Here is a 25222-nt window from a genome sequence, read left to right as displayed (position 1 = left end):
GCCATCTCAATGCTGTCGACAATTGTGGAGGACCCATTTTCTTCACCCGTGTGCCCAGAAATGTTGTGCTCTTTGAATTCGGTACTGAACTGATCAAGTTTTTAAAGTGTCTTTTTATAGGGTTCTTGGTGCATGACTTAAACGTGCATTTTGTCCTGCATACTTCTTGCATGGGGGTGTTTGGGAGATGCAACAGATGGAGGAGATGAAAAAGTACGAGTTTTCTTCTACAACTAGGTCGCTATCAAAATCAAAGAAATTCCAGCCTTTAATTATTTTGGTGTTGCAATACTTTTTTTCCAGATGTATATATACCTTTTGTTTTCCCCCAAACTGTACCCTCGGCACAAGAAGAAGCATGAGAACAGTCCTGTGGTTCTGTTTGATAGGAGACGTGAAATCAATGTGGCTGGGGAACAGTTTGTAGATATCTGGTCAATGAAGAATGCCCTCCCTTCCAAGCTACTGTTCTGATATCCTCCATCCAGTCTGTTAGGAGTGTTAGGTCAGCTTTGTGTTGTATTAGGAGGACAACCACATCTTTATGTCCATAGAAGGCAGCCTCCATCACTGGTGTCCAGCCATGCATCCCTCTACTGTTGATGTTAGAGGGAGACAGGAGGTGTTGTACTATAGCACTGTTCCCACCACGACAGGCAAGATGAAGTAAACTATCGCAAGATGTATCCAACAGTGACAGGTCAGCTTGCTTGGACACAAGGAGGTCAAACACACTTTGTTGTCCACTGACAGCAGCCTTCATCACAGGTGTCCAGCCATACATCCCTCTACTATTGATGTTAGAGGGAGACAGGAGGTATTGTACCATTGCAATGTTCCCACCACGACAGGCAAGATGAAGTAAACTATCACCAGATGTATCCAACAGTGTCAGGTCAGCTAGCTTGGACACAAGGAGGTCAAAGACACTTTGTTGTCCATTGACAGCAGCCTTCATCACAGGTGTCCAGCCATATATCCCTCTATTGTTGATGTTAGAGGGAAACAGGAGCTGTTGTACTATAGCAGTGTTCCCACCACGACAGGCAAGATGAAGTAAACTATCACTAGATGTATCCAACAGTGTCAGGTCAGCTTGCTTGGACACAAAGAGGTCAAACACACTTTGTTGTCCATTGACAGCAGCCTTCATCACTGGTGTCCAGCCATGCATCCCTCTACTGTTGATGTTAGAGGGAGACAGGAGCTGTTCTACTATAATACTGTTCCCACCACGAGAGGCAAGATGAAGTAAACTATCACCAAATGTATCCAACAGTGTCAGGTCAGCTTGCTTGGACACAAGGAGGTCAAACACACTTTGATGTCCATGGACAGCTGCCACCATGACTGGTGTCCAGCCATACATCCCTCTACTATTGATGTTAGAGGGAGACAGGAGGTATTGTACCATTGCAATGTTCCCACCCTGACAGGCAAGATGAAGTAAACTATCACCAGATGTAGACACCAGTGTCAGGTCAGCTTGCTTGGACACAAGGAGGTCAAACACACTTTGTTGTCCATTGACAGCAGCCTCCATCACTGGTGTCCAGCCATGCATCCCTCTACTGTTGATGTTAGAGGGAGACAGGAGGTGTTGTACTATAGCACTGTTCCCACCACGACAGGCAAGATGAAGTAAACTATCACCAAATGTATCCAACAGTGTCAGGTCAGCTTGCTTGGACACAAGGAGGTCAAACACACTTTGATGTCCATGGACAGCTGCCACCATGACTGGTGTCCAGCCATACATCCCTCTACTATTGATGTTAGAGGGAGACAGGAGGTATTGTACCATTGCAATGTTCCCACCCTGACAGGCAAGATGAAGTAAACTATCACCAGATGTAGACACCAGTGTCAGGTCAGCTTGCTTGGACACAAGGAGGTCAAACACACTTTGTTGTCCATTGACAGCAGCCTCCATCACTGGTGTCCAGCCATGCATCCCTCTACTGTTGATGTTAGAGGGAGACAGGAGGTGTTGTACTATAGCACTGTTCCCACCACGACAGGCAAGATGAAGTAAACTATCACCAGATGTAGACACCAGTGACAGGTCAGCTTGCTTGGACACAAGGAGGTCAAACACACTTTCATGTCCATGGACAGCTGCCACCATGACTGGTGTCCATCCAAACTCACCTGTACTGTTTGTGTTAGAGGGAGACAGGACGTGTTGTACTATAGCACTGTTCCCACCACGAGAGGCAAGATGAAGTAAACTATCACCAGATGTATCCAACAGTGTCAGGTCAGCTAGCTTGGACACAAGGAGGTCAAAGACACTTTGTTGTCCATGGACAGCAGCCTTCATCACAGGTGTCCAGCCATACACCCCTCTACTGTTGATGTTAGAGGGAGACAGGAAGTGTTGTACTATAGCAGTGTTCCCACCACGACAGGCAAGATGAAGTAAACTATCACCAGATGTATCCAACAGTGTCAAGTCAGCTTGCTTGGACACAAGGAGGTCAAACACACTTCGATGTCCACTGACAGCAGCCACCATGACTGGTGTCCATCCAAACTCACCTGTACTGTTAATGTTAGAGGGAGACAGGAGGTGTTGTACTATAGCAGTGTTCCCACCACGACAAGCAAGATGAAGTAAACTATCACCAGATGTATCCAACAGTGTCAGGTCAGCTTGCTTGGACACAAGGAGATCAAAGATACTTTGACATCCACTGACAGCAGCCACCATGACTGGCGTCCAACCATGTCTTCCTCTACTGTTGATATTAGAAGGTGACAAGTGGTGTTTCACTACAGCCTTGTTGCCGCCAAGACAGGCAAGATGAATAATTCTATTGTAAAATTTATCTTTCACATTCAAGTTTGATATTTTTCGTAGTAACTCAAAACATCCTTCTGATGCTGAAAGTGCTGCAATCATTACAGGAGTTCTACCATTCACATCAACAGAGTTTAAAACATTATCTGCAGGCTTCCTATTTAGCAGGATTTTCAGGGATTTTTCCATTCCTGTCTTACAGACAAGATGGAAGATGTTTTGTAAGTGGTTGTCTCTCGCATCAACATCAGCACCTTGCTGGAGCAGATACACTAGAATATCGGAGCTGCCATTTTCAGCAGCCTGCAACAAAAGTCTGTTCAGTGTCAGTTGAAGATCGTGTTTTTCACAACGTGTGAAGAGCCATTTTAATACTGACACACTGTTGCTTTGTGCACATCCTTTCATAGCTTGACTGATCTCATCTTGAGAGAACACTTCTCCAGTTGTGTGCTCTATATCTGTAACTAGACATACATTATGTCCAAGAACTGCCCAGTACAGAAAGCATTTTCCTTTCTCCCTCCTGTGACACCAATGTTCTTTAGAATCAGTTTGATTATGCTGATGGTGGTGCTTTGCCCTATCAGACTGAAGTTTGTTCAGCAGTTTGAAAGCTGTAGTGTCTCGTTTGAGAACTGGATGTGTCACTGACTGAGAAAACTTTCCTTGTTTAATAGAATGTGCAAACCTTGTGGTAAGTAGGTCATCATAATTCTCTGAGACATATATCAAATGGAGATGATCATCAACTTTAGTTTCCTCAACCTTTTCACCTTGTACTCTTTCAAACAGAAACTCATCACTGCAATGCTTCAAAACAAAGACTGGACTGATTTTGTACAAAGTGCAGGCACAAGCATCATAGATGGAAGAATGGGCAAAGCCAACAGTGTCTCCTCTTGTGAAGAATGTACCTCGAAAACTTTTAGCTGCTTTGTACATTCCTGAACATGTAGCATCAGGCATCAGGTCTAGAACAGTTTTGACCATCATGACCATTTCCTTGTCTTCATCTCCACTGTCTAACCTGGTCAGGTTCAATTTGTCTTCACACAGCAGCATCAGAACCAAACTGGCAGATCTATCATTTCTGTCTTCAAGTAACTTCTTTAGTTCTAACCTAAGATAAAACAGTGGTTCCTTGAAAAATGATTTTGTATTTTTACAAAATGAGGAAAATTCAAAACAGAGTTTACATATGAGAGGAAATCCAAAGATGTTGGAAGAGACTTCTAGCTCACTATAATCTGGAATATGTTGCACAGAGTAGTCTCCTAAGACACACCTATGTTGTTCAAATATTGTCTTTTTCTCTTTGTCAGAAAGTCTGTATTTTTCTTCTTTTGTCAAGTCCACTACAGTTTGACCCGTGAACAACTTGAAACCCTCATACTGCAATTTTGCAAGTCCATCATGGAAATTGTATGATTTTGATGTGAGGACAGCATGAATATCCTTTGTTTCACATTCTTTGAAACTTTGCATTTTCGTTCTGGGTTTTTTACTGGCATCTCTGTTTTTGCTCAATTCTGACTTCTGTATCTCTACTGCTCTCTGCTTTTGTTCTAAATGGGGCAGAAGGTTATTCAGAAAGTTTTTAACATGTGAAGTATTGGCAGATACCCCAACTGTACCAAACAAATCATCTACAATAAGGAATACTCTTGAGTAAGTACTAAGACAGCGATCAAAGTCAAACTTCCTAAGGCTGTCCACAAACACGACCTCGTATCCCTTTTGTCTATACTGTGAACCCAGCACCAGAGCCATTGTTGTCTTGCCTTCTCCCGAAGCACCACAGATAGTCACATGACCAAATTCCTTCAATTTCTGTTTCACTTTTCTGAAGGCTTCAGTTTCAGCAAAAACCTTCAGTGCTTCATCTGTCCGTAAATCAAGGGTATCTGTGAAGGGGAACAAATATTTACCAGACCAAGACATACTGGGATGTTAACATAAAATGACAAAATATTAACCTCTTTCATTGTGAGTGGAACCTTTAGTCTCATGGTTTGAGATAGCAGCTTCATCTAGAACCCTGCCACAGTACTTTCAACTGAACAGGAAATACCTCTTTATATCGGACAAGTGATCATGGTTGATGCTCTGGTAGTGCAACCGAAGCAAAATGAACAGCTTATGTGTCAACGGTCTTCTTTCAGACATGTTCCTAGGTAACCGTTCCTTGGTAACCACACACAACTTTCTTTATTAAGAACTGAATGTCTGTTCGGATGGGTTCATCACTGCGAGAATAACTTTAAATCACTGGTTAAACTGTTTGAGCCTCCAAACTTGTAAGAAAAATGGCAAAATTTCACATGATCAGTTTGAACAAAAGAATTCCATAGTATGTAAACTTTTCTCTCTGGTCACAGGTGGGTAAATGCCAGATAGTTTTGAACAAGATCTAGTCACTTATTGACCCTTCCGCCATGAGCACTCACCTTTGCCCAGTGTTCCTTGTCCTGCCCCTCCAGTGACGATGTTGAGAATGTTGGCGACTTGTGTGTTCCCTGAACGCTGTTCACCTGTCAACATCAACCAGGTGGAATCATCAGTAACCATGGTAACCATGGTGTTTTCTTTCCACTCTGAATAAAATATTTAATATTGTTGCAATGTATAAGAGTTTGTGGAAAATCATTCTGAAGATCCAAGTCAATAGATCTGTATTCTCTTGATTATAAAACTTGCCAGTTGAAAACAATTTAATTGATGACCAAAACTTGTTCATCGTGTATCAGGGTAAGATTTCTCAGATTTATTTCAAGAAGTGAAGACATTCTCCTATACACTGTGGAGGGTCTAGCTCCAGCGTAATTGTAAGAGAAAGCTGTGCCACAAATTCAGCTGCTCAACAATCACCTGCTTGAAAACATGGCTGCCTAAACCTTGTCACTTCTTTCAGCAATCAAACATTGATATGTATTAATAATAAGCGTATGTACAAACTATAAGTATGATGGGAAAAACCAAAAACAAAACATCACCTCTTTTTAAATAAAGAGGCTAAGAATATCATGGAAATATTTTAACAGTATGTCACATAGTTTATGAGAACAGTGTTTGACCTGACTCAGAAAACCTGAGTCTGTGTAAATATGCAGTGAATTTAAAGCTTGCATCATTGTTGATGCAAGGCTACTGGGCCCTAAGTTCAGATAATCCAAGCTTGCAATTTGCTGTTGTATAAAACTACATACTTTATTGTTTGCCAAGGTATACGTTCCGATAAATCTCGACTATACCTTAGAGGCATGTACGGCCCAAAAATTGTGTCACATAATCATGCATGATTTAAAAGTGTAGTATAACCTAACAAGTCAAAGAGAATGATATATTTACAAAATGATCCAATGCAAATTCACCATGCAGTGGAGAAAGTGGGAATTTTCTGGTCCGCCTGAGTATTTACTAGAACAGGCCAGTGTGTCAGTGGCTGTTTTGCACATTGCCAACTACAATTTGCACATACCGTATATGTTGATGTTGGTATTTCCCATACCGCCATGGACACAACCAGCGGTGTTGGCTGTGTGTACATTGCCGCCCTTCACGCCAGTCACGATGTTGTCTATACACACAAGCAGTGTATCAATTAATGTTTCATGATTAGGAATTTTAATAGTGACTTGCCTGAATGACAATGTACTAGGCAAACTAAATAAAGATACAGGACTGTCAAAAGTAGTTACTTGTTATTTCTTTCATAAAGTTCAAAGTTACACATCAACATTACAAATTGTCAGGATGAGATGATTCAGCATAATTTTCAGGTTTATAACTATTCAAACAGTGACAGTCCAGTTAAGCAGCCTGTCAGTCACTCAGGATGTAAACAACACCATGGCGCGATTTGCAAATAAGAATGTTTCACAGACAGAAAATTTACACTATCAAACCGGGCTACCTCTGTCTAGTTTACTAGCCCAGGGAAGTTTGACCTAGCATCGGGCTACCGGGCTAGTGGTTATTTTGAATGCTGGGTGCAGGACACATTTTGTGATACTATTTTGGGCAAACCGGAGGTAAACAGAAAACAGAATTGTGGGATATATGGAAACTTATCAGTGACATTAACAATATTGTTCTTGAACGTTCTTACATCAGTTAATGGCATGACTAACAATGTTTTGAACAATGCATATTTGACGCTCTTTTTGCCAGTGGCAGTTAAAATAACCGAGTATTGCACAACCAGGTCAAGGATGACAAAATGGGAACACAGTACAACGGTGACACCAAAAATTCAGCTCACACCCTTACAGATAACAACTCCTTGCTTTTGCATGCAGCAATGTTTTTACATCAGTTGTGACTACAGACAAGTGATGAGGTATAAGTAAACTTTCAAGGGACTCATCAAAATTGTTTACTTATCAGGTTTTTCACTTATCCAAACTTATCAATATCTGCAAATGACAGAGTAATGGACAACCTTTGTAAGTAATATAACATGTTTTATTGCACCGGTCTACTCACTGATACTCCCAAGCTACATATAACAATGAACAACTCATCAGGGCTGGCCTCCATTTGTCAGTGTATTGTAAACTGCTTACGCCAGAGCAAGCTGTAAGTGGGATGTTTATTTACCTGGCAACTGACACATGTCCCTCATGTCGCATTATGTGGTGATCACTAATTTAGTTATCAGGTCTCGTTTGGTCAGTAATTTACTTCCAGGGACCATGTAAAAACGTTTACTTAAGCGGTATTGTTTACTTAACCAATTTTAGTTAACAGGACTCAAATAGTGATGATTAATGAAGAAGTTTGCCGGGACCAAAGAATAGTGTTTACTTATCCGATATGTTTAGTTAAGAGGTTTTTACTTATGAGGTTTCCACTGTATATGGTAAATCAGACTGTGAAATCAAGCATTTCGTCAAATGAGTAAACATTTCAGTCATTTATTTGTGGTGGACTGTGAATAGCTGTTACAGTCCTGTCACTCCAGGTCAGATAACATCTATGCAATGGAAGACTAACTGGAAACTCATGGGGGATTTGGAGGTTTGCACCCTGGCCTTTAAGAACAACAAATAGAAAATGTGATGAAGCTAATAAACAGAGGGCTTAAGTAATAAAAACAGGTTGATAGGGTGCTATAACAGAGGACATAATTTGACCAATTCCTAATAGGCTGATGGTATAAGTAATCTTGGTCTCTGATGAGTATGGCTTCCAAAGTTTTATTTTCTTAGAGTCTCGATTCCCCAGTGGATAGGATTTCGACTCTGTTTGGATTAGGGAATATTTGTTGGTGATCTGAGATTTCTGATTTGCTGTCTTGCCTGTTAGTGGTCTACATTGAAACAGTGCCCTATGGAATAAACAAGAAGTTGTCATTTTTAAGGTTGTAAAGTTGTGAGAATGTTGAGAATGTTGATCAAACCAACATTGACATCCATCTGTACTTGGTTTGACGGGGCTGACCAACTCGTGCTCTGCTGAACCTGTGGGTACTAAGTGACCTTCATGTTCTTCATCTGTAATGACTCCACTGCTACCAGAGTCATCCTCTGCAGTCAGGTATTCGTCATCTGAACTGGACGTGTCAACTTCAGGAACAGACAAGTGACCTCTGGCCTGCCCACTGGATGGGGCCATGTGACCTTCAGGCACCTCATCAGAAGTGTCCATGTTGTCTTCAGACTTTAATCTGGAAGTGCCCAAGACCAGATGTCAACTGTCCTTATCTTGGCTAGCCATCACAATGGAGGTCCTTTTGTCACCAAGCACTTTCTGTGAAAATAATTGAGAATCTACTTATGCAAAAAATAAAAAATGTGGTCTGCCAGCTTCATGAAATCTTTTTGACTGCTTTGTATGTCTATTTTCATTATTATGATAACAAATGAACACAATATGAAGTTTATATGACAGTGATACAAAATGTTAGGACTGAAAAAAAGCCTGATGTTCAAATTATGTCCTAGAATCCTAATATATTTAGCATAATATTTTCATGCATAATGGAACTTTATAAAAAGTACATGACCTGTTCTGGTGAATTTATAATATGACTGTAATATCTGACATTTTAAACACTATAATTAAAATGTAGCAGGGCGTGGAGTCATCCCACAGATGACATCCTTACCTTGTCAGCTTGCTGACGGGGTTAACCTCTTTGGTCATGTGGACAAGGCGTCCGACTACGGATCAGAGGGTCCGTCATTCGAATCCCAGCATGGGACTCGGAAATTTTGTGGCCGCTACATTGGCGCCCAACGTGGGGCTGAGCACGTTCATATCACATTTGAACAAAATAAGCCTCAGTACCCAACTATGCGGCCCGGGACGTGCCTTCTGTTGACGGGGGAGTATGTAGCAGGGCGTGGAGTCATCCCACAGATGACATCCTTACCTTGTCAGCTTGCTGACGGGGTTAACCTCTTTGGTCATGTAGACAAGGCGTCCGACTTCGGATCAGAGGGTCCATCGTTCGAATCCCAGCACGGGACTCGGAAATTTTGTGGCCGCTACAAAAACAAAATGCAAATATTAAATATAAACTAGACTAAAGTTATAGCAACAACAACCAGCTATTTCCTTGTTCAGGAATGTACCCATCAATATCCACATAAAGAGTAAACAGTATATCTGTAGCTGGTAAATATTCCTGCTCTCTGTCATGTGTGTTTCAACAGTCTAACACCAAATGTTATTTCATTCTGTACAAAAGTGGTCTAGTTATTAGACTAACAGCTAGTCTCGGAAATGAACATATTTTACTGAAAAAACGTTCATAGTGGAAAAAAAATAACAGAATGAAATGGAGCCCTGAGACTTTCTTCATTTTCAGAAGCTATGGAAATCTAGACTTAAACTAAAAGTGCTTTATGGTTCAACTTCTTTATTACACAAGGTCACAACGTTTCGAGACAGATTTTAGTCTCTTCTTCAGGTGACTTGCCATATTTTCTACACCTGCGTGGGCTTTCGTGGATATATATACTTCAGCGTCTGTACGTCAGAGTACCTAGTTATGAGCACAACTGGTTTTAGTTTCCGTGTTTAGTTTAGTCAGTCTGAGTTTAATGTCCTGAGACTCAGATCAGTGATATTTCAAGATTGCAATCTATATGCTGGGTTTCTTTTCCCGAAATATCGCAGCAAATGACACAAGGAATGTGATTCAAGTAGTGTACGCGGGGAGGAGACGTACCGTATTCATTACTGAACATCTCAACGTTTCGGGTCTGCCACTGCTTAGCCGAGAGCTGCGATGCAGGGTTATGTCTTGACTGTATAGGACCGCATCGCGGCTCTCGGCTAGCCACTGCTCAGACGTTAGTCTTCGCTTTACAGAATCCAAATCCACTGTAAACACCACCAGTCGATTACATGCACTTTACTGAAACTACTTACGGTACAAGGCTTCACGGGGTCCGTTGAAAATCTTCAGCATGTTGCGAGGTCATGCTGTCGCCTGTTGAGCCTGCGTGACAGAGACACATCCTTCCCTGGGTCCCTTACTAGATGTCGTCATCTTACTTTCACTTTCGATTTCATTGTCTCGCAAATACACTACAAAAATGAGTTCACTTCCCGTCTCAGTTATAATCACATCACATGGCTGGCCCTTTTCTCCTAGCCATGTGAAGACGCTTATCGGGTTTTGGGGGTTGGAAATACCCAAGCTATTTATAGCCACGTTCCGCAGTGTATGGAAATGATCAATTCCATTGGTTATTTGAACTCGCGATCATTCGTGACCAACTCGTGTTATTCCGGTTCCATTCGTGGCCTACTCGTGGAATCTTATTCCGAAAAGTCGAAAAGTGTATAATTTTCTTGAACATCGTGGAAATAAGCGAATTATGTTTATGCTGGTTTTGTCGTAAGCTTGGGTCAGAGACCCTGTGTTATATACGCGCAATGTGGAGACAGGACCATGCAAGCTGTTGTCCAGAGCGCGATTCAAGAAACACAAGTGGAGCGGGAGTCAGGAAACACATATAAGCGTGTTTATTCGTTTTGGATGTGCGTCATCAAATTGCAATATGAAGGAATTGCACAAAGTCATTGCTTCGAAAGGACTTCCCTGGCATGTCGGGAAAAAAACTAACTAACTAACAAGGACGAAAATTGAGTCTTTCGTTTACCGAGAATTGAAGCCAGTTAGCTATAACATGCATACTTGAAACTTTACAACAAATCCACCAATGCTGACATTAATAACAATTATTTGACTTAAATTAAAGTGACAAATAGGTAACTTATCTTCTACGTGTAGGTTTTCAGCAGTCACAACACTCAGCGAATGTAATCAGCTGTCGAAAATAAATCGGGCTCAATCTTAAAAAGTAAGCTGCCTCCATATTGGCTACACTGGTCACCTAACGACCCAAGGCAAACGCTAAAGAGCTTTTCGAGGAGTGACTGCTCCCTCTGTTAGAGTCTCCCTGCTTTAAACATACAATATAACGCGCTATTCTTAAAACCTACACCTATGCTTGTTTCATGCTGAGGTTATTGTTTGTTGTTTAGAGCCAATATTCCAGGTATATGGCGGCAGTCTGTAAATAATTATTTAGTTTGGATCAGACAATCCAGTGATTAATAGCATGTCGGCCTGCCTACTATCCGTTCCCGCTAGACAGCTTTATGGAAAGCATTCGATAGCTGAATTTACTGGTGTGGTTTAACGTCGCACGCAGCAATATTTCTCTGTTTCAATATATTCCCTAGAATTGCCTCTGTTCATCCAGTAGTTACTGCGTGGCATAGGTCAATATAAGTTAATATGACTATTAACTTTCCAGACCATCACAGCTCAGATTATCTTCAGTAATAATGTCCATTGTACCGTACGTTAGAGCTAGAGCTTGTCCTGTCTTGCAGTGGCCTTATTTTTTATCCTTCAAGAGCAGATAAGAGGGTGGTGTGGGGGATGTTGATGGCTTTGTCTTCCTTCGGTTCGTGCCGGTAGTCAAAGGACTGCTCAGTGCCACGAAATAAATTCAGAGCCTCCTAACCGCTACATCCAAGTAGGATTGTAACCACTGGATCTCAAACTATTTATTGCAAGCACATTCAAACTGACATATTATACATTGAGAAGTACATTTTGCAATTTTGTCACAACTGTAAATAATATTCTTAGCACCAAAATGGATTGTTTGTTCAGTAAAAGTAATACCAAACACTCTACTGTGTTCATAATCTAATCGTGGCGATTGTTATTTCGTGATTTAGTTTCGAGGATAGTTGTCTTCAAGTCCTAAGGAAGGGTGATAACTCTGTTGGGCGTATCGCGTGATCCTGACCAGCTCCAGCATTCGCTACATTCGTCACCACTCGCCCCTTTCGGAAACTCATTCGCCTTGTCCCGGAATGCATTGATGTCACGATCGATATAATACATGCAGCAAATTCGATTTTTAAAAAAACCCATAATTGTGTCATTCCCTATCAATCTACTGTAAAATAAGCACGCAAATAGTCAATTATTCCAGTTAACCGTATGATATAAAATTAATATATATTGTAAACCAAAAGTCACTGTGTTCTGTAATCTGATTGGTTGAAAAACATGATTAAATGGTATTAGATTCCCGGAAACTGAAAGACTATTCACTGCGTATTGACACGTAAACAATTGTTTTGTTGTGTCATCAACAGTGGTGACGTCATTCAAATCATATTGTGACGTAAAGTTAGAATGACGTCACAAATGAGCAGCTCCAGACGCTACCATGGGAACCAGCTGAAACGGCCAGCTGATGACACTTCACTGCTGTGTCCGTATTCGATGTAAACGAGTGCAGACACTAAAACCCCTTTGGTTTACTTTTGTGTTTACAATGTCGATAAACATCATGTGTTGGCCAATTTCCGGGTGTTATTGAGTATTTGAAGCACGGGAATATTTCATTTGAAACCTCCGGCTCACACGTATTCCCGTGCTTCAAATTCAGCATCAGCGTCAGCACAAAGTTTGCAGTTAGAGTGGAAATTCGTTTTCGATGTAGCCATGCTTCCATACTCTTTAAAAAAATAGATAAAAAATAAGAAGAAACTTTACATTAAAAAAAAAGAATTTTAGGAACATATTTAACACAAACCAATTCAGCATGCGGGCGAATGGTTGCCGTCGGCAAAACGTTTGAAAAAAGAAACGTTGAACTTGAATCATTATATATTGCTCTGTGATATACACTTGTTTTATAACCGTCTCTCATAACAACCACTGTTTTATAACCGTCTCTCATAACAACCACTGTTTTATAGCCGTCTCTCATAACAACCACTGTTTTATAACCGTCTCTCATAACAACCACTGTTTTATAGCCGTCTCTCATGACAACCACTGGAATGACATCTGTGCATTTCAGTTTTACTGTATATGTCATGTGTATTATTCTTTTAGTGTTGCAAGTATTGCAGTGTAGGTCATATGACTGCTCTCTGTCAAAGCTACATGTGTCAGGGGCCCAGCACACACCATGTCAAGCAACAACTGTAATGTGTTGTTGTGATCCACAGGTATGTTGTGGAGTTTGAATGATTGTTGTGGTAGTTATGCAAAAGGTATTTATTTCTCATGTATGACTTTTATTCAACATAATATAAAACCATGTTTCGGGAGAACTGCAAGTGATAATTTTAACTGTTTATAGTACAGTGTATTACACTGAATTCATTTTGAATATTTGACAATGATTTAACCTTGATATTGTGTATAGACACACCATGCATGTCAGACAACAACTCTATATTGTTGTGGTCCACAGGCTTATCATTCTTCAAATAAAAACGCATCAGAATCTACTGTCTGTAGGTCCTGTTCAATTTTACTGTATATTTCATACGTATCATTCTTTGCTGAGACATAACTATAAACTCTGTTAGTATGTCTGTGTTCGCAGGGACTTCTGATGGATGTCGACATGGCTTTGTTGTTTCTATTCATTTATTCATTCAGTTTCGTTTTTTACATATCGGAGAACTTAATTCATTTCCTCCGATCGTTCCAGGGTTGACTTTGACATCTGGCATACCGTCCAAAAGTAAAATATACTGAACATCATTGAAAACGCACCACCTGTAAATTTTGAAATAAGGCAATAGAATCTTTTGGAAATGGAAAATTAATGGTGGGAATTTTGATAATAACACACTAGATCGTAAATAACGCTCTACAGTAAAAAACGGATCGTTCGAACACATCATCGAACACATCACATGAAAACAACAAAATTCCTGCACATCACACACGAAGGGCACAAATTGCATGCAGAAAGCATGCTGTTCAGGGGTATAAATGACCTTCGGCACAAAACCGTTCTCATTTTCGCAGTACTTTCGTAAGTAAAGTTTTTTCGCCATGCCAAGATTGTCACCAGAGGAACGAGAACAGGCCTTGGGTATGTTGCAGGTCGGCGCTTCAAGCAGAAACATTGCACGACGATTTGGGTGTCATCATTCGACCATTCTGAGGCTTGCTAACAGATACCAACAAACAGGAACCAGCAGGGACCGGCAACGCCCAGGTCAGGCACGTGTTACCACCCCTCGTCAAGATCGAGACATTGTACGGCGCCATATTCGGGATCGAACCTTGCCCGCTGCCAGAACCGCCAACGCTGTCCAGGGTCGACGTGGTTTGATCAGCGCTTCCACCGTCCGACGCCGTCTCCGTGCGGCAGGGTTACGTTGTCGACGCCCTTACGTTGGACCCATCCTGACTGACAGGCATCGCCGTGAACGCCGACAATGGGCTGAACAGCATCGTGTGTGGTTGTTACGACGTTGGCATGGTGTGGTGTTCTCCGACGAGTCGCGTTTTCACTTGCGAAATGCTGACGGGCGTCTACGGGTATGGCGTCGACGGGGTGAACGTTATCATCAGGATTGTGTTGTGCAAACCGATCGGTGGGGTGGAGGCAGCATTATGGTGTGGGGAGGGATAAGTTATCACCACAGAACCGCTCTGATTGTTTCTCGTGGCAGAGTGAATGCCGTTTACTACCGTGACAACATTCTTCAGAACAACGTCGTTCCCTTCTTTCACCAGCATCAAGATCTGCACACATTTCAACATGACAATGCACGAGCCCACACTGCACGTGTTTCGATACAGTATCTGGCTAACAACAACATTCCTCTACTTCATTGGCCTGCATTGTCACCAGATTTGTCACCCATCGAACACTTGTGGGATTACATCGGCCAACGCCTCGCACGTCGTCCGCAGATCAACAACCTTGGGGAACTCGACAATGCCTTGCAGCAAGAGTGGAATGCAGTGCCTCAGGACTTTATTCAGAGACTTATCCGTTCAATGAGGAGACGTTGCACAGCTTGTGTTGCTGCTAACGGGGGTCATACACGCTACTGACTTTCCATTTTGACCCCATCTTTATTTCATTGTCAGCTGCATTAAATCTTCACTGTTTTGCTTGATTGTTTTTTGCTTCTTTTCTTTATCAAACATTGGTCTACACAAATATGTAAAATTTACATAGATTGCTCACTTCTGCTCTTAGAAATCCACAATTTTAGGGGTGGTGCGTTTTCAATGATGTTCAGTATATTAACTATATTAACGAGGTACCCACAACGAAGATGAAGCATGACTTCACTATCTTTACCGCGCCTTAAGAAAAGCTCCATTGCTAAATCCTACAGAGAATCAGTACCGTGTGTTTAGAGCACGGTCGTATTCGGCTCGAAATATTACGACATCTTGTGTTGTACATGTGTACACTGAAACATCTGAAACAACATATTTCTCCTTTAACATGTGCTATTAAACCGCTGACCTATTAATGCACTATCATGACATAGTTGCACATGTTTGTTTGTTGCAATTGTTATCGTAAACGGGTTCGTATTTTTGTCAACTATTTACCACACAACTTACCATATATTCAAGTTTTGACTTAGTTAGATTAGGTAAATTTGTTGTCTGTAAACACACATCGTATAAGCAACAAATTTTATATTTACATGACATGATGTTTGGAAATAAAGGAAATATTATAGTGTTGTCATTATTCTAAACCATCCCTTAACGAATACACATAAAATATTAGTTGCGAGGATGTTGTATAAAATGCCAGTATCATATTTCAACTTGGCTCATTGAGAAATATTGGCCCAAATACACCACTGACATGGTTCCGTCATTACTCACGCCAAAGATATTTTGGGAGTATGGTTCGCCATAAGGTATATTACACAATAAACTTTATATTGTTAAGCACCCATCATCACTTAAGCTGAAAGAGTTTGAAAACTTTCAGTGAACCTGTCAACTGCGGACGAAGGGGTCATATTTCGTCTGCTAGCGTGCGTGTCTACTCGTCTACGTATGTATCTAGGCTGCAAGGCAGGTGTTTCCGTTCTTATCAGAGGATGCATTTGCGTCTCACGGTAGTAGGCAGCGCGTTCCTTCTGGTCCAAGTCTATTTTAAGCGAATTCCATCCTGCACTAGATCAGTTCAGTTAGAGGACGACATCCGAACAAAGAATATCATGGATAGGCTCGTGCTCAAGACGGAACCATAGTGTGTACATATGTCGTGCCAAAGGTTGCCCTTTTGACTTGGTGAGTGTGTTTATGTTTGTTCCCAATGTTTCCTTGATTTTGATTTAATCTGAGAAAGTTGAGGTAGTTTCACCCGCTGCACTGACTTTGGAATAAGATGTCGGAGCGGAGCGGAGCGGAGCGGAGCGGAGCGGAACTGATTATAATGGCCGTTAATCATCAGGTTTTTCATTTTTTGTTTGTTTGAGTTTTTCTTGTGTCTCATTGTATAGTATCTGTTCAATTTAAGTAATAAAGTTAGATAAATGACTATGGCATAATTTTTACCAGTGTTAAAGTTAATGTAGATCTACTGTTTGTTTATTGTAGATATAGACCAATTTAAACAATTAATGTGATGCTTTCATGGTTTGTCCCCACTTGTGTCTATCAAGGGTCAGTTCTTATGTTTGATAAAAACAGGTGCATGTATTTAAATTCAGGCTCAATAAGTGATGTTTTTTCAAGTATTTTTTTTATAATAATAATTATATGTATAATTCGAAATGTAATCAATTTTTCAAAATACTGTTTTACTTCTTGTGTTTAGAACATACATCAAAACTGATCATAAATGTATTCAAACATTCTTATCATGAAAATTGGCAGGTCATCCTTGTTATAAAGTTTAACAAGTACAGTGGTCAAAAAGACATTTCAGGAAATACTAAATTGGACCATGTATTTCTACTGAGGTCAGCAGTACCTTAACATCTGAAATATGCCAGTGTTGTTTACACTAACAGAATCACTGTTTGAGTTGGGTTTGGGTAGTCTGGTGGTTAAAGCGTTCACTTGTCGCACTGAAGGCCCAGGTTCGATTCATGGGGTACAATGTGTGAACTCATTTTCTTGCCATGGGTAGGCAAGGCGAAAGTTTTGATTTAAAATGACCGAAAGTTATTAATCACATCATCATAATTTCACATTAAATTTATCTGTAGTACGTTTAGGGCAAATGAACGTTTAGCATAAAAACACGTACATCATCAATTATGTGACCTCGTTTGCTGATGAGTCATTGAAGCAGTACTTGACATGAGGTAGGAGAGCTTGTTATATACTGTTGGTGTTCAGACAAATACATCACTGCTCATTGTTGATTCCACCCATTGTTTTTACGCTGGAAACCCCAATAATTTCATTGTTTTCAAACTGTGTCTTCAGTGTATAAATCCTAAATATTGTTAGTGGGACAGGGTTGCCTAGTGATCAAAACATGCACCCACTCACTCACCCACTCATGCTCACTCACACCCACCCACCTACACACCCACCCACCCACTCACCCATTCTCTCACCAACTCAATCAATCTCATTAGAAATCTCATAAGAACTTAAGAACTTCTTCCTAGCCTGTCCCAGTGTTCCAGAACCACATTGTTTTACCTGATGCCAAGCCCTCCCTGCAGTGCTAAAGCCCTAAGCGAATCAAGTCCAGATTTCCTAAGGTTCAGAATCTCGCAACACACTAAAGGGGCTCATATTCAACTAAAATGGGTTTATTTGTTACCATCAAAATTATATGTATTAATGAACTAAGAGTTAGTCTTTTCTCTTCCTTGTCCACTCCCACTGAGTGCAGTTGGAGCATTTTCATCCTCTCTGTGACTACTGCCTGTGGTGCTCTGAGATCAGGCTGACACAGATTCCCTGCACTAGGAGAGGTGCTGGTGTGAGGTTACACGTTCACTATGAATGACTGTGCTTGTGACTACCTCTGTCCTGCTATTCCACTTTGTGTTTACAAGCTGGAAGTGCTACGCAGTAACAGATTTAGCTGGTCGGCAATACGCAGAAAATTCTCTGTTGGTAAACAGTTTTTTTAGTGCATAGAGACAGGGCTGTGAGGTGTTAGTGTTACTGCTATGTGATTTGGCTCAGTGTGTTTGTGTATTTGTGTGTACAGTTCTCAAGAGTGATTAAGGGTTGCTGATAGAAACAAGCACTAGACAGAATCAGTTTGTTTATGTATTTATGTGTACAATTTTCAAGTATGATTAAGGCAGAGATAGACTGTGAAGGTACAACAGACAGAAACAGTTTATGTTGTTAGCGCACAAATCTCTAGCGTTGAAGTCCTAGAAGTGAACAGAGACAGTTTGTGTTGTTACGTGTACAGATCTCCAGCAGGATTGAAGTACAAGAAGTAGACAGATACAGTTTGTTGGTATATGCATGTGTACAAGTCTCCCGGTGGCTGACATGGTCTGGCTGTCAGACTGACTGAAACACCAACTGCATAGAGTAATGCTGATGATGTCAGTCCAGTATGTGAACTATCTACTGGCCTGCTAGTCCATGGCTAGTTAAAAACCAGCTGGGCCAGTAAATCTCCACAGTCATTGGCCCAACTGGCTTGTGAATTTTGTTGGGGTCATTTTGTAAATATGTCACTCTGTGATTTGTTAAGCTGTAATGCACTTTTACATCACACAAGATTATGGCTTGATAAAATCATATTAGCAGCTTAATGATGAAACCTGTGTCTACATTCAAATTTTGGACTAGTGAATTCTTTTGTAGGCTAGTTAAACTTCTCTGTTCAGATATTTAGAACCTCCTGCTATATATCTGGCATAATGCAAATTATAGATCATTTGCTTGAATGTGCCATGTTACTCAGGGAATTACCTTGAGGGTCCCTGAGACTCATGCTCTTATTCAGGGGTCCTGGACTAAAAATGGGAGTCCCATACACTTCCATATTATTATTAATACATGTACTATGTTTTAATACTGTTGCAATTGAGTCACTATTATTGTAGTCTATTTTGTTGGGTCCATCGTCAATTTTTCTGCGTATAAGATGCAGGAATTTGAGTCCTGTAAATCCCTGGTTGTGAAATGTCACAAAGACCCATTTTGTAATAGTGTTGGCATATCTGGCATGAGACAAAGTTGCTTATTTAGAACATTTCTAATCACTCAGTGTATGGCACTGACTGAAGGTGACCTTCCGTCATTGCAGTTATGTCACCGTGAGTGAGTGAGTATGGTTTTATGCTGTTTGCTATCAATATTAAAGCAAGATCACGGCAGAGGACACCACAAATAAGCTTCACACATTGTACCCATGCGAGGAATCGAACCTGGGCCATCGGAGTAATGAGCAGATGCTCTACTAGGCTACCCCATCACCTCATGTGACAATGAACTCAATCGTATTGTTTTCATAATGAGGTGTTTCACCCAGTGGTTAAAGTGTTTACTTGTCACTCTAAAGGTCTGATTCCCCAAATGTGTGTGTTGCCCAAATATCTGTGTGTTGTATAGCACTGTTGTGTTATCTCAGTCACTCTTCACCATTATTATTTTGTTCTGTTGTTTCAGACCATCTCTGCCTGTGTGTTGAGCATGAATGAGGGTGAACTGACTTACTCTTCCGACCAGATCGAGCAGCTGCTTCAATGTTCAGTATGCCTTGACAGATACAAAACCCCTAAACTGTTGCCATGCCAACACACGTTCTGCCACCAGCCATGTCTTGAAGGTCTGGTTGACCACCGTCTCCGGACAATACGATGCCCAGAATGTCGAGCCGACCACATCGTTCCCCGAGGAGGAACAGCCAACTTCCCCAACAACCTCACCATCATCAGCTTCTTGGAGTTGGCCGGGCAGAGAAGATCCACGGGGATACAGTTTGAGGAGATCCAGGCGATTGGGTCTGATGTCACAGCGGCTATTGTACCTCAGGGTGCTGGAGCTGTGGGCGGGACTGGAGCGTCGTCCAGTGGAGCCACTTCCACTTCTACATCCACAATTACAGGTGGAGCCACCACATGTTCCGAGTGTTTACGTGAGCGGAATATATCTCGGTGTGCTCATTGCAATGACTTGCTTTGTGATAGCTGCAAGAGAGGACATTTTGATCGTTATAAGAGTGATGTGACTCGTCTCATAAGTCAGATCCGTCGCAGCCTGCCAAACTTGTCCGAGTCATTGAATGGCATCAGCAGCCAGGGGTCCCAGCTTCAGCAAAGATGTGAGGCAGCAAAGGAGGAACTGACAGAAGCTATTGAGAAGCATATACGAGAGTTGAGAAATAGGCATAGGGCGTTGTTAGGTGAAATCGATAGCTTTATTCTTGGAGAATTACGTTCTCTTCGAACACATCAGGAAAATGTTGAGGTTGAAATTGCAAGTATTGCAAGTTTTTGTGACTCTTCAGAAGCAAGCATGAACAGATCCAGCACCCCAGAGGCTCACATTATGGAGGTGAAACAGCAGTGTCTGGAACATCTCGAGTCACTTCGAAGTATCGACTCAGGAAGGGTGAGACCTCCAGTTTTGCGTCATCTCCAGATTGAGATGGAAGGACAGTACCTGTCCAATACTATTGACAATTTTGGTGAAGTCATTGTTACAAGTGGTTTATCACGGAGTGCTCCGGCAGCTTCTCAGAGATCGCAAGACCACACGGCTACATCTGGAGGAGCAAGGGAAGAGAGTGATGAAGGTGCGGAGAGAAGAGAAGGTAGAGCAACGTGGCAGATTCCAGGGTCCATGGACTATTCCTTAAGGGTTGCTGAAACAAGATCACCCTCAGTGTCCCCTAATCTTGAAAGGCGAGGAGCTGTTGCCAGAGAAACTAGACTCTCACGAGTTTCATTTGAGGACCAGAATGTAGAAGATGATGGTGAGAGGAGAATGTTGGGAAATCGGTCTCTCCCCTCATCCCCACTTGTTGAAGTTCGACGGAGACCGCGGAGGGAGCACCACTCAGATACACGTATTGCTGGACTTCTCTCTGGAGGTGACGGTCTGTCCATTATGGAGCGGAACAGAGCAAGACACAGAAGTATCGGTGCTCTGCCTACTCCTGATGAAGAATCTCTGGATGGAAATTCAGCAGAATCTGATTCGCCTCCAAGATTTGTCCGAGAACAAACATATGTCCGTGACTCCCCAGTTCGCAATGCTACAAACCAAGCACCAGATGGGGCATGGAATCGAGGTTCCGTTCGACCAGCGGTTCGGTTTGATGTAGCCATGAATCAGTCAGATGATCAGTCAAATGGTGAATCTAATGGGAACTATTCTTTCAGTCGGGCTAACGCAAGTCCCAGCATGTATGTGTCTTCCCCAAGGAACAAGTACAATCAGAAGGGCCATGCTGTTCTCAGGTTTGGTGAACGTGGAAATGAAACAGGGAAGTTTACCTGGCCACGTGGTGTGGCTGTGTCACGTTTAGACGACAATATCTATGTTGCAGACAGTTCGAATCATAGGGTCCAGGTGTTTGCAGCAGATGGAAGGTTTCTTAAGACTTTCGGCTCATATGGTCAGAACGAGGGTGAGTTTGACTGTCTTGCCGGAATTGCTGTTAATGGTCTGAACCAGGTAATTGTATCAGACCGATACAATCATCGTATTCAGATCTTTGACCGACGTGGTCAGTGTCAAAATGTTTTTGGAACAGAGGGCACAGGTGATGGTCAGTTGAATTACCCATGGGGTATTGCCTGTGACAATATGGGATTCATCTACGTCTGCGACAAGGAAAACCATCGCATACAAGTCTTTCAGTCCAACGGTACCTTTGTGAGAAAGTTTGGCCGGTTCGGGCAGGCTCCTGGTCAGCTTGAGAACCCACACTATGTGGCTGTGAGCAATGATAACAAGGTTTATGTCAGTGACAGCAGCAATCACAGAATCCAGGTCTTCAACATTTACGGTGACTTCCTCTTCGTTTTCGGATCCAATGGAACTCAAAGAGGCCAGCTGAAATTTCCCCGTGGTATTGCTATCGACAGCCAAGGATTTGTAGTGGTAGCTGACAGCGGGAATAATCGAATTCAGATATTTCGAGCGGATGGAAGGTTTTACACCATGTTCGGAAGCTGGGGAAACGAGAACGGTCAGTTCAAAGGGCTTGAGGGAATTGCAATACAATGTAACGGAAATGTTATTGTCAGTGACAGAGAAAATCACAGAATCCAAGTGTTCTGAACGTATGTATTGATTAACAGTGTTTATGTACATGCTAACATTACTGCCAAATCACATCGTGATACAAGAGGTGATTCACGTTATCAGGTCTATTGGTGTTTTAATCCTCTTATCAGTATTATCAAGTCTGTGGCTTTTGGTGTCAGAAAATGGAGCATGAGAAAATTTTATCACATTCGTTTGTTGATGTCATCAGATATGTAAAAGACATATTTGTCAGGTCTTACGTTAAAATTTCATTTATCATACATACTATATATATTTATATATATTTTTTTCATATTTCATTTTGTTTAAACATGATCGGTAATTGATTCACATAGATTCTGTGGTACTGAAAGGAGCTGAAATTAGACTTATTCTTTCATACAACTATGATTGCTGTGATTAGATGACAGCAGATCAACATGGAAAAGTCAGGTTTTTTTGGTTTTTTCTTCTGAGGAGTTTAGATCTGATATTCTAATGTTACTAAGGAGAGAGTATATGTGACGTTGCAACTTTCTTGGATTCTATGGTTGACACACTTCGTCAGCTCTACTTTTGGAATGAGAAGTTAAAACGACTTACTTATTCTTTTAGCATGGTTTAAATGTATGTATCAAAACTTTCTACCACATTGACAGTCAGAGTTCTTAGTATTTCTTGTTGAGATGTCCCTTCCTTTGGCCAAAATCACTATACATTACCAATGTGCCATGTGTGAGAACATGTGTTCCGTACCACATTTCATATACAACCCCTCAGTATTGTTTTACATCATGTCAGTATTGTTTTATATCATGTCAGTATTGTTTTATATCATGTCAGTGACAGAGAAAATTACAGAATCTGTTTACTAGGAAAGTACAATCCCAAATATGACATATGTTACATTTCACCGCTTTCTGAATGGCATTGTGTAATCGTGTCAGTATTGTTTGTTATCTCATTAATATTGTAGATATGATATCAGTCTTGTGGTGTGCCAGGTATACAGAGGATACTACATGACCTTCCGTTTAGTAACGTTTTGAGTATGAAATGACCAAAAGTGAGTTTATATCTTTCATGAGTGTTATAAAAATGGTATTTCACAGAAGGGAGTTTCATATGCTGTTTATTACTCTCCAACGTAAATTGATAGAAACTGCTTACAGTGTGATGACTCTTGGCTTTCTGGAAGTCAGGCAAGGTCTAATATCATTGTCACAGAGGAATTAGCATTGTGATGTCATAAGTGGAAATTGTTATGATGTCATACGTCTGGCATCATGTGATGTTATTACACAACGTGAAATAACATTCTAGATATATTAAATGGTGATATCTTCAATGGATGAAGGTATAATAAGTATAATTATGTATATTATTAAGTGAATAATAAGCATTATCATGTACTGTCTATGCTTTGATAAGTCTTCCGAAGTATCTCTCAGTGCTCTTTCATACATCAACTTTTCGTTATCCACACTACTGACCGCAAATGTTGGTCCATCTGTAACAAATGACCAAACTAGTGTCATCATGTTTTTCAATTTCTGAAAAATATTTTAGAACATCTGAATGAAATTGATCATCTCTGTGTATCTAAAAGATTGTTTCATTTTAGCCCCATGTACATGATGCGACTGCACAGAACAAAATCTCAAAAACCAACTTGAGCGAGTGAGTTTAGTTTATGCCGCACTCAGCAATATTCCAGCTATATGGCGGCGGTCTGTAAATAATCGAGTCTGGAGCAGACAATCCAGTGATCAACAACAAAATTGGTCTGGCCTTAGCATCATTTATGAAATTTTCTGGTTATTTTTGTTACTGCACCAAAACACAAAGAAAGAAAAACATGTAGTTCTTTGGGTGTATCTTTCCAAATTGGACATTTTTTAAAGGATGACAAGTATGCTAGGGACATAAATGTCTTGGAGTCTTCAAGAAAAATTCAGTTATGACATGGAACAATATTGTAGTGCTCATGATATGACACAGAAATTCAACCTTGTGAAAATTATTGTTAATGCAAAAAGTGTTCTGGAATTATTTGTGTTCAGTTATGAGAAAAACATGATCGAATGCTTGTTCAGTCATTTCAATTAAGACCACCACTTGTGTTGACCTTTAAGGGCTAGTAGACCCCACTGGTCTGTTCTAGTAGATTAACAGTTTATCTCCAGGCTGGTGTAAAATAATAACATTTCAGGGGAGAACAGCAGCCCAGTATTTAAAGGTTCAGTCTGACACTCTCTAGGCCCAGTTTCAACTCACAACATGTATGCAGTGTGTGAAGCTCATGTCTGTTGTCCATCATAGTGACATTGCTGGAATATTGCCACATAGTACAGGAACCACCCCACTCCCACAACCACAGGGAGGGCACCTGCTGCTAGTGAATTCCATCTAATACATCACAGACAAGGTTGGAGAGTAACACTGATGGAAAGAACCAGTACTATACTGCCACTGTCTGATACCATGTCCAGAACATCAGCTTTTGATAACCTTGAACATATGAGCTCATCATTCTTAATTAAATTTTCCATGGTAGATGTATTTCACACTGAAAATTGAAATTTAATTCTTGTAGTTCTACCAGAATCAGAATAATGGTTTTGTTCGCCTGTTCCTTGGAATAATGCATAATTAATGGCTTTGGTGGTGATGTTCATTTTAAGGGGTCACCCATTTCATTCTGGGGAGGTAGGGGGAGGGCATCAATTTTTGTAAACATATGGCAGTGGTGGTGATGGTGATGGTGGGTGGTGGGTGGTTGTTAACATTTAGTGAGTATACTTAAAATGATGGAAAGGGGGAGGTGTGTGTGTGTGTGGTGGGGGTCATTGATTTTGCACATGATTTAAAAAGGAACCGCAGCAAGAAGGGATCATCTTGGGCTTAGTGGGGTGGGTAGCCTGGTGGTTAAAGCATTCAATCATCAC

General features: G+C 41.1%; 2 protein-coding genes across 3 annotated transcripts; one reads left to right on the top strand and one right to left on the bottom strand.

The window, feature by feature from the left end:
- Nucleotides 1-304: 304 nt before the first annotated feature.
- Nucleotides 305-10460, bottom strand: LOC137255895 (serine/threonine-protein phosphatase 6 regulatory ankyrin repeat subunit B-like). Of its 2 annotated transcripts, none has more exons than XM_067793479.1 (6): nt 10187-10460; nt 8916-9297; nt 8212-8557; nt 6285-6383; nt 5254-5337; nt 305-4710 (listed from the first exon to the last, which is right to left on the bottom strand). In XM_067793479.1, exons 3-6 carry the CDS (start codon nt 8453-8455, stop codon nt 401-403), a joined length of 4737 nt encoding a protein of 1578 aa, XP_067649580.1. In that variant the 5' UTR covers nt 8456-8557; nt 8916-9297; nt 10187-10460; the 3' UTR covers nt 305-400. The 2 variants fall into 2 exon arrangements, with proteins under 2 accessions (XP_067649580.1, XP_067649579.1); XM_067793478.1 differs by having other exon boundaries at nt 9183-9297; nt 10187-10455.
- Nucleotides 10461-15395: 4935 nt separating this feature from the next.
- On the top strand, nt 15396-22380 carry LOC137256498 (RING finger protein nhl-1-like). Its single transcript, XM_067794334.1, has 3 exons — nt 15396-15463; nt 16295-16373; nt 19686-22380. The coding sequence occupies exons 1-3, from the start codon at nt 15396-15398 to the stop codon at nt 22305-22307; spliced, it is 2769 nt and encodes a 922-aa protein (XP_067650435.1). The 3' UTR covers nt 22308-22380.
- The last annotated feature ends 2842 nt before the right edge of the window (nt 22381-25222 follow it).

This window comes from Haliotis asinina, chromosome 11 (assembly GCF_037392515.1).
Source record: "Haliotis asinina isolate JCU_RB_2024 chromosome 11, JCU_Hal_asi_v2, whole genome shotgun sequence".
NCBI classification, from domain to species: domain Eukaryota; kingdom Metazoa; phylum Mollusca; class Gastropoda; order Lepetellida; family Haliotidae; genus Haliotis; species Haliotis asinina.
The sequence above is the reverse complement of the archived record's forward strand: the minus strand, read 5'-3'. Positions and strand labels throughout refer to the sequence as shown.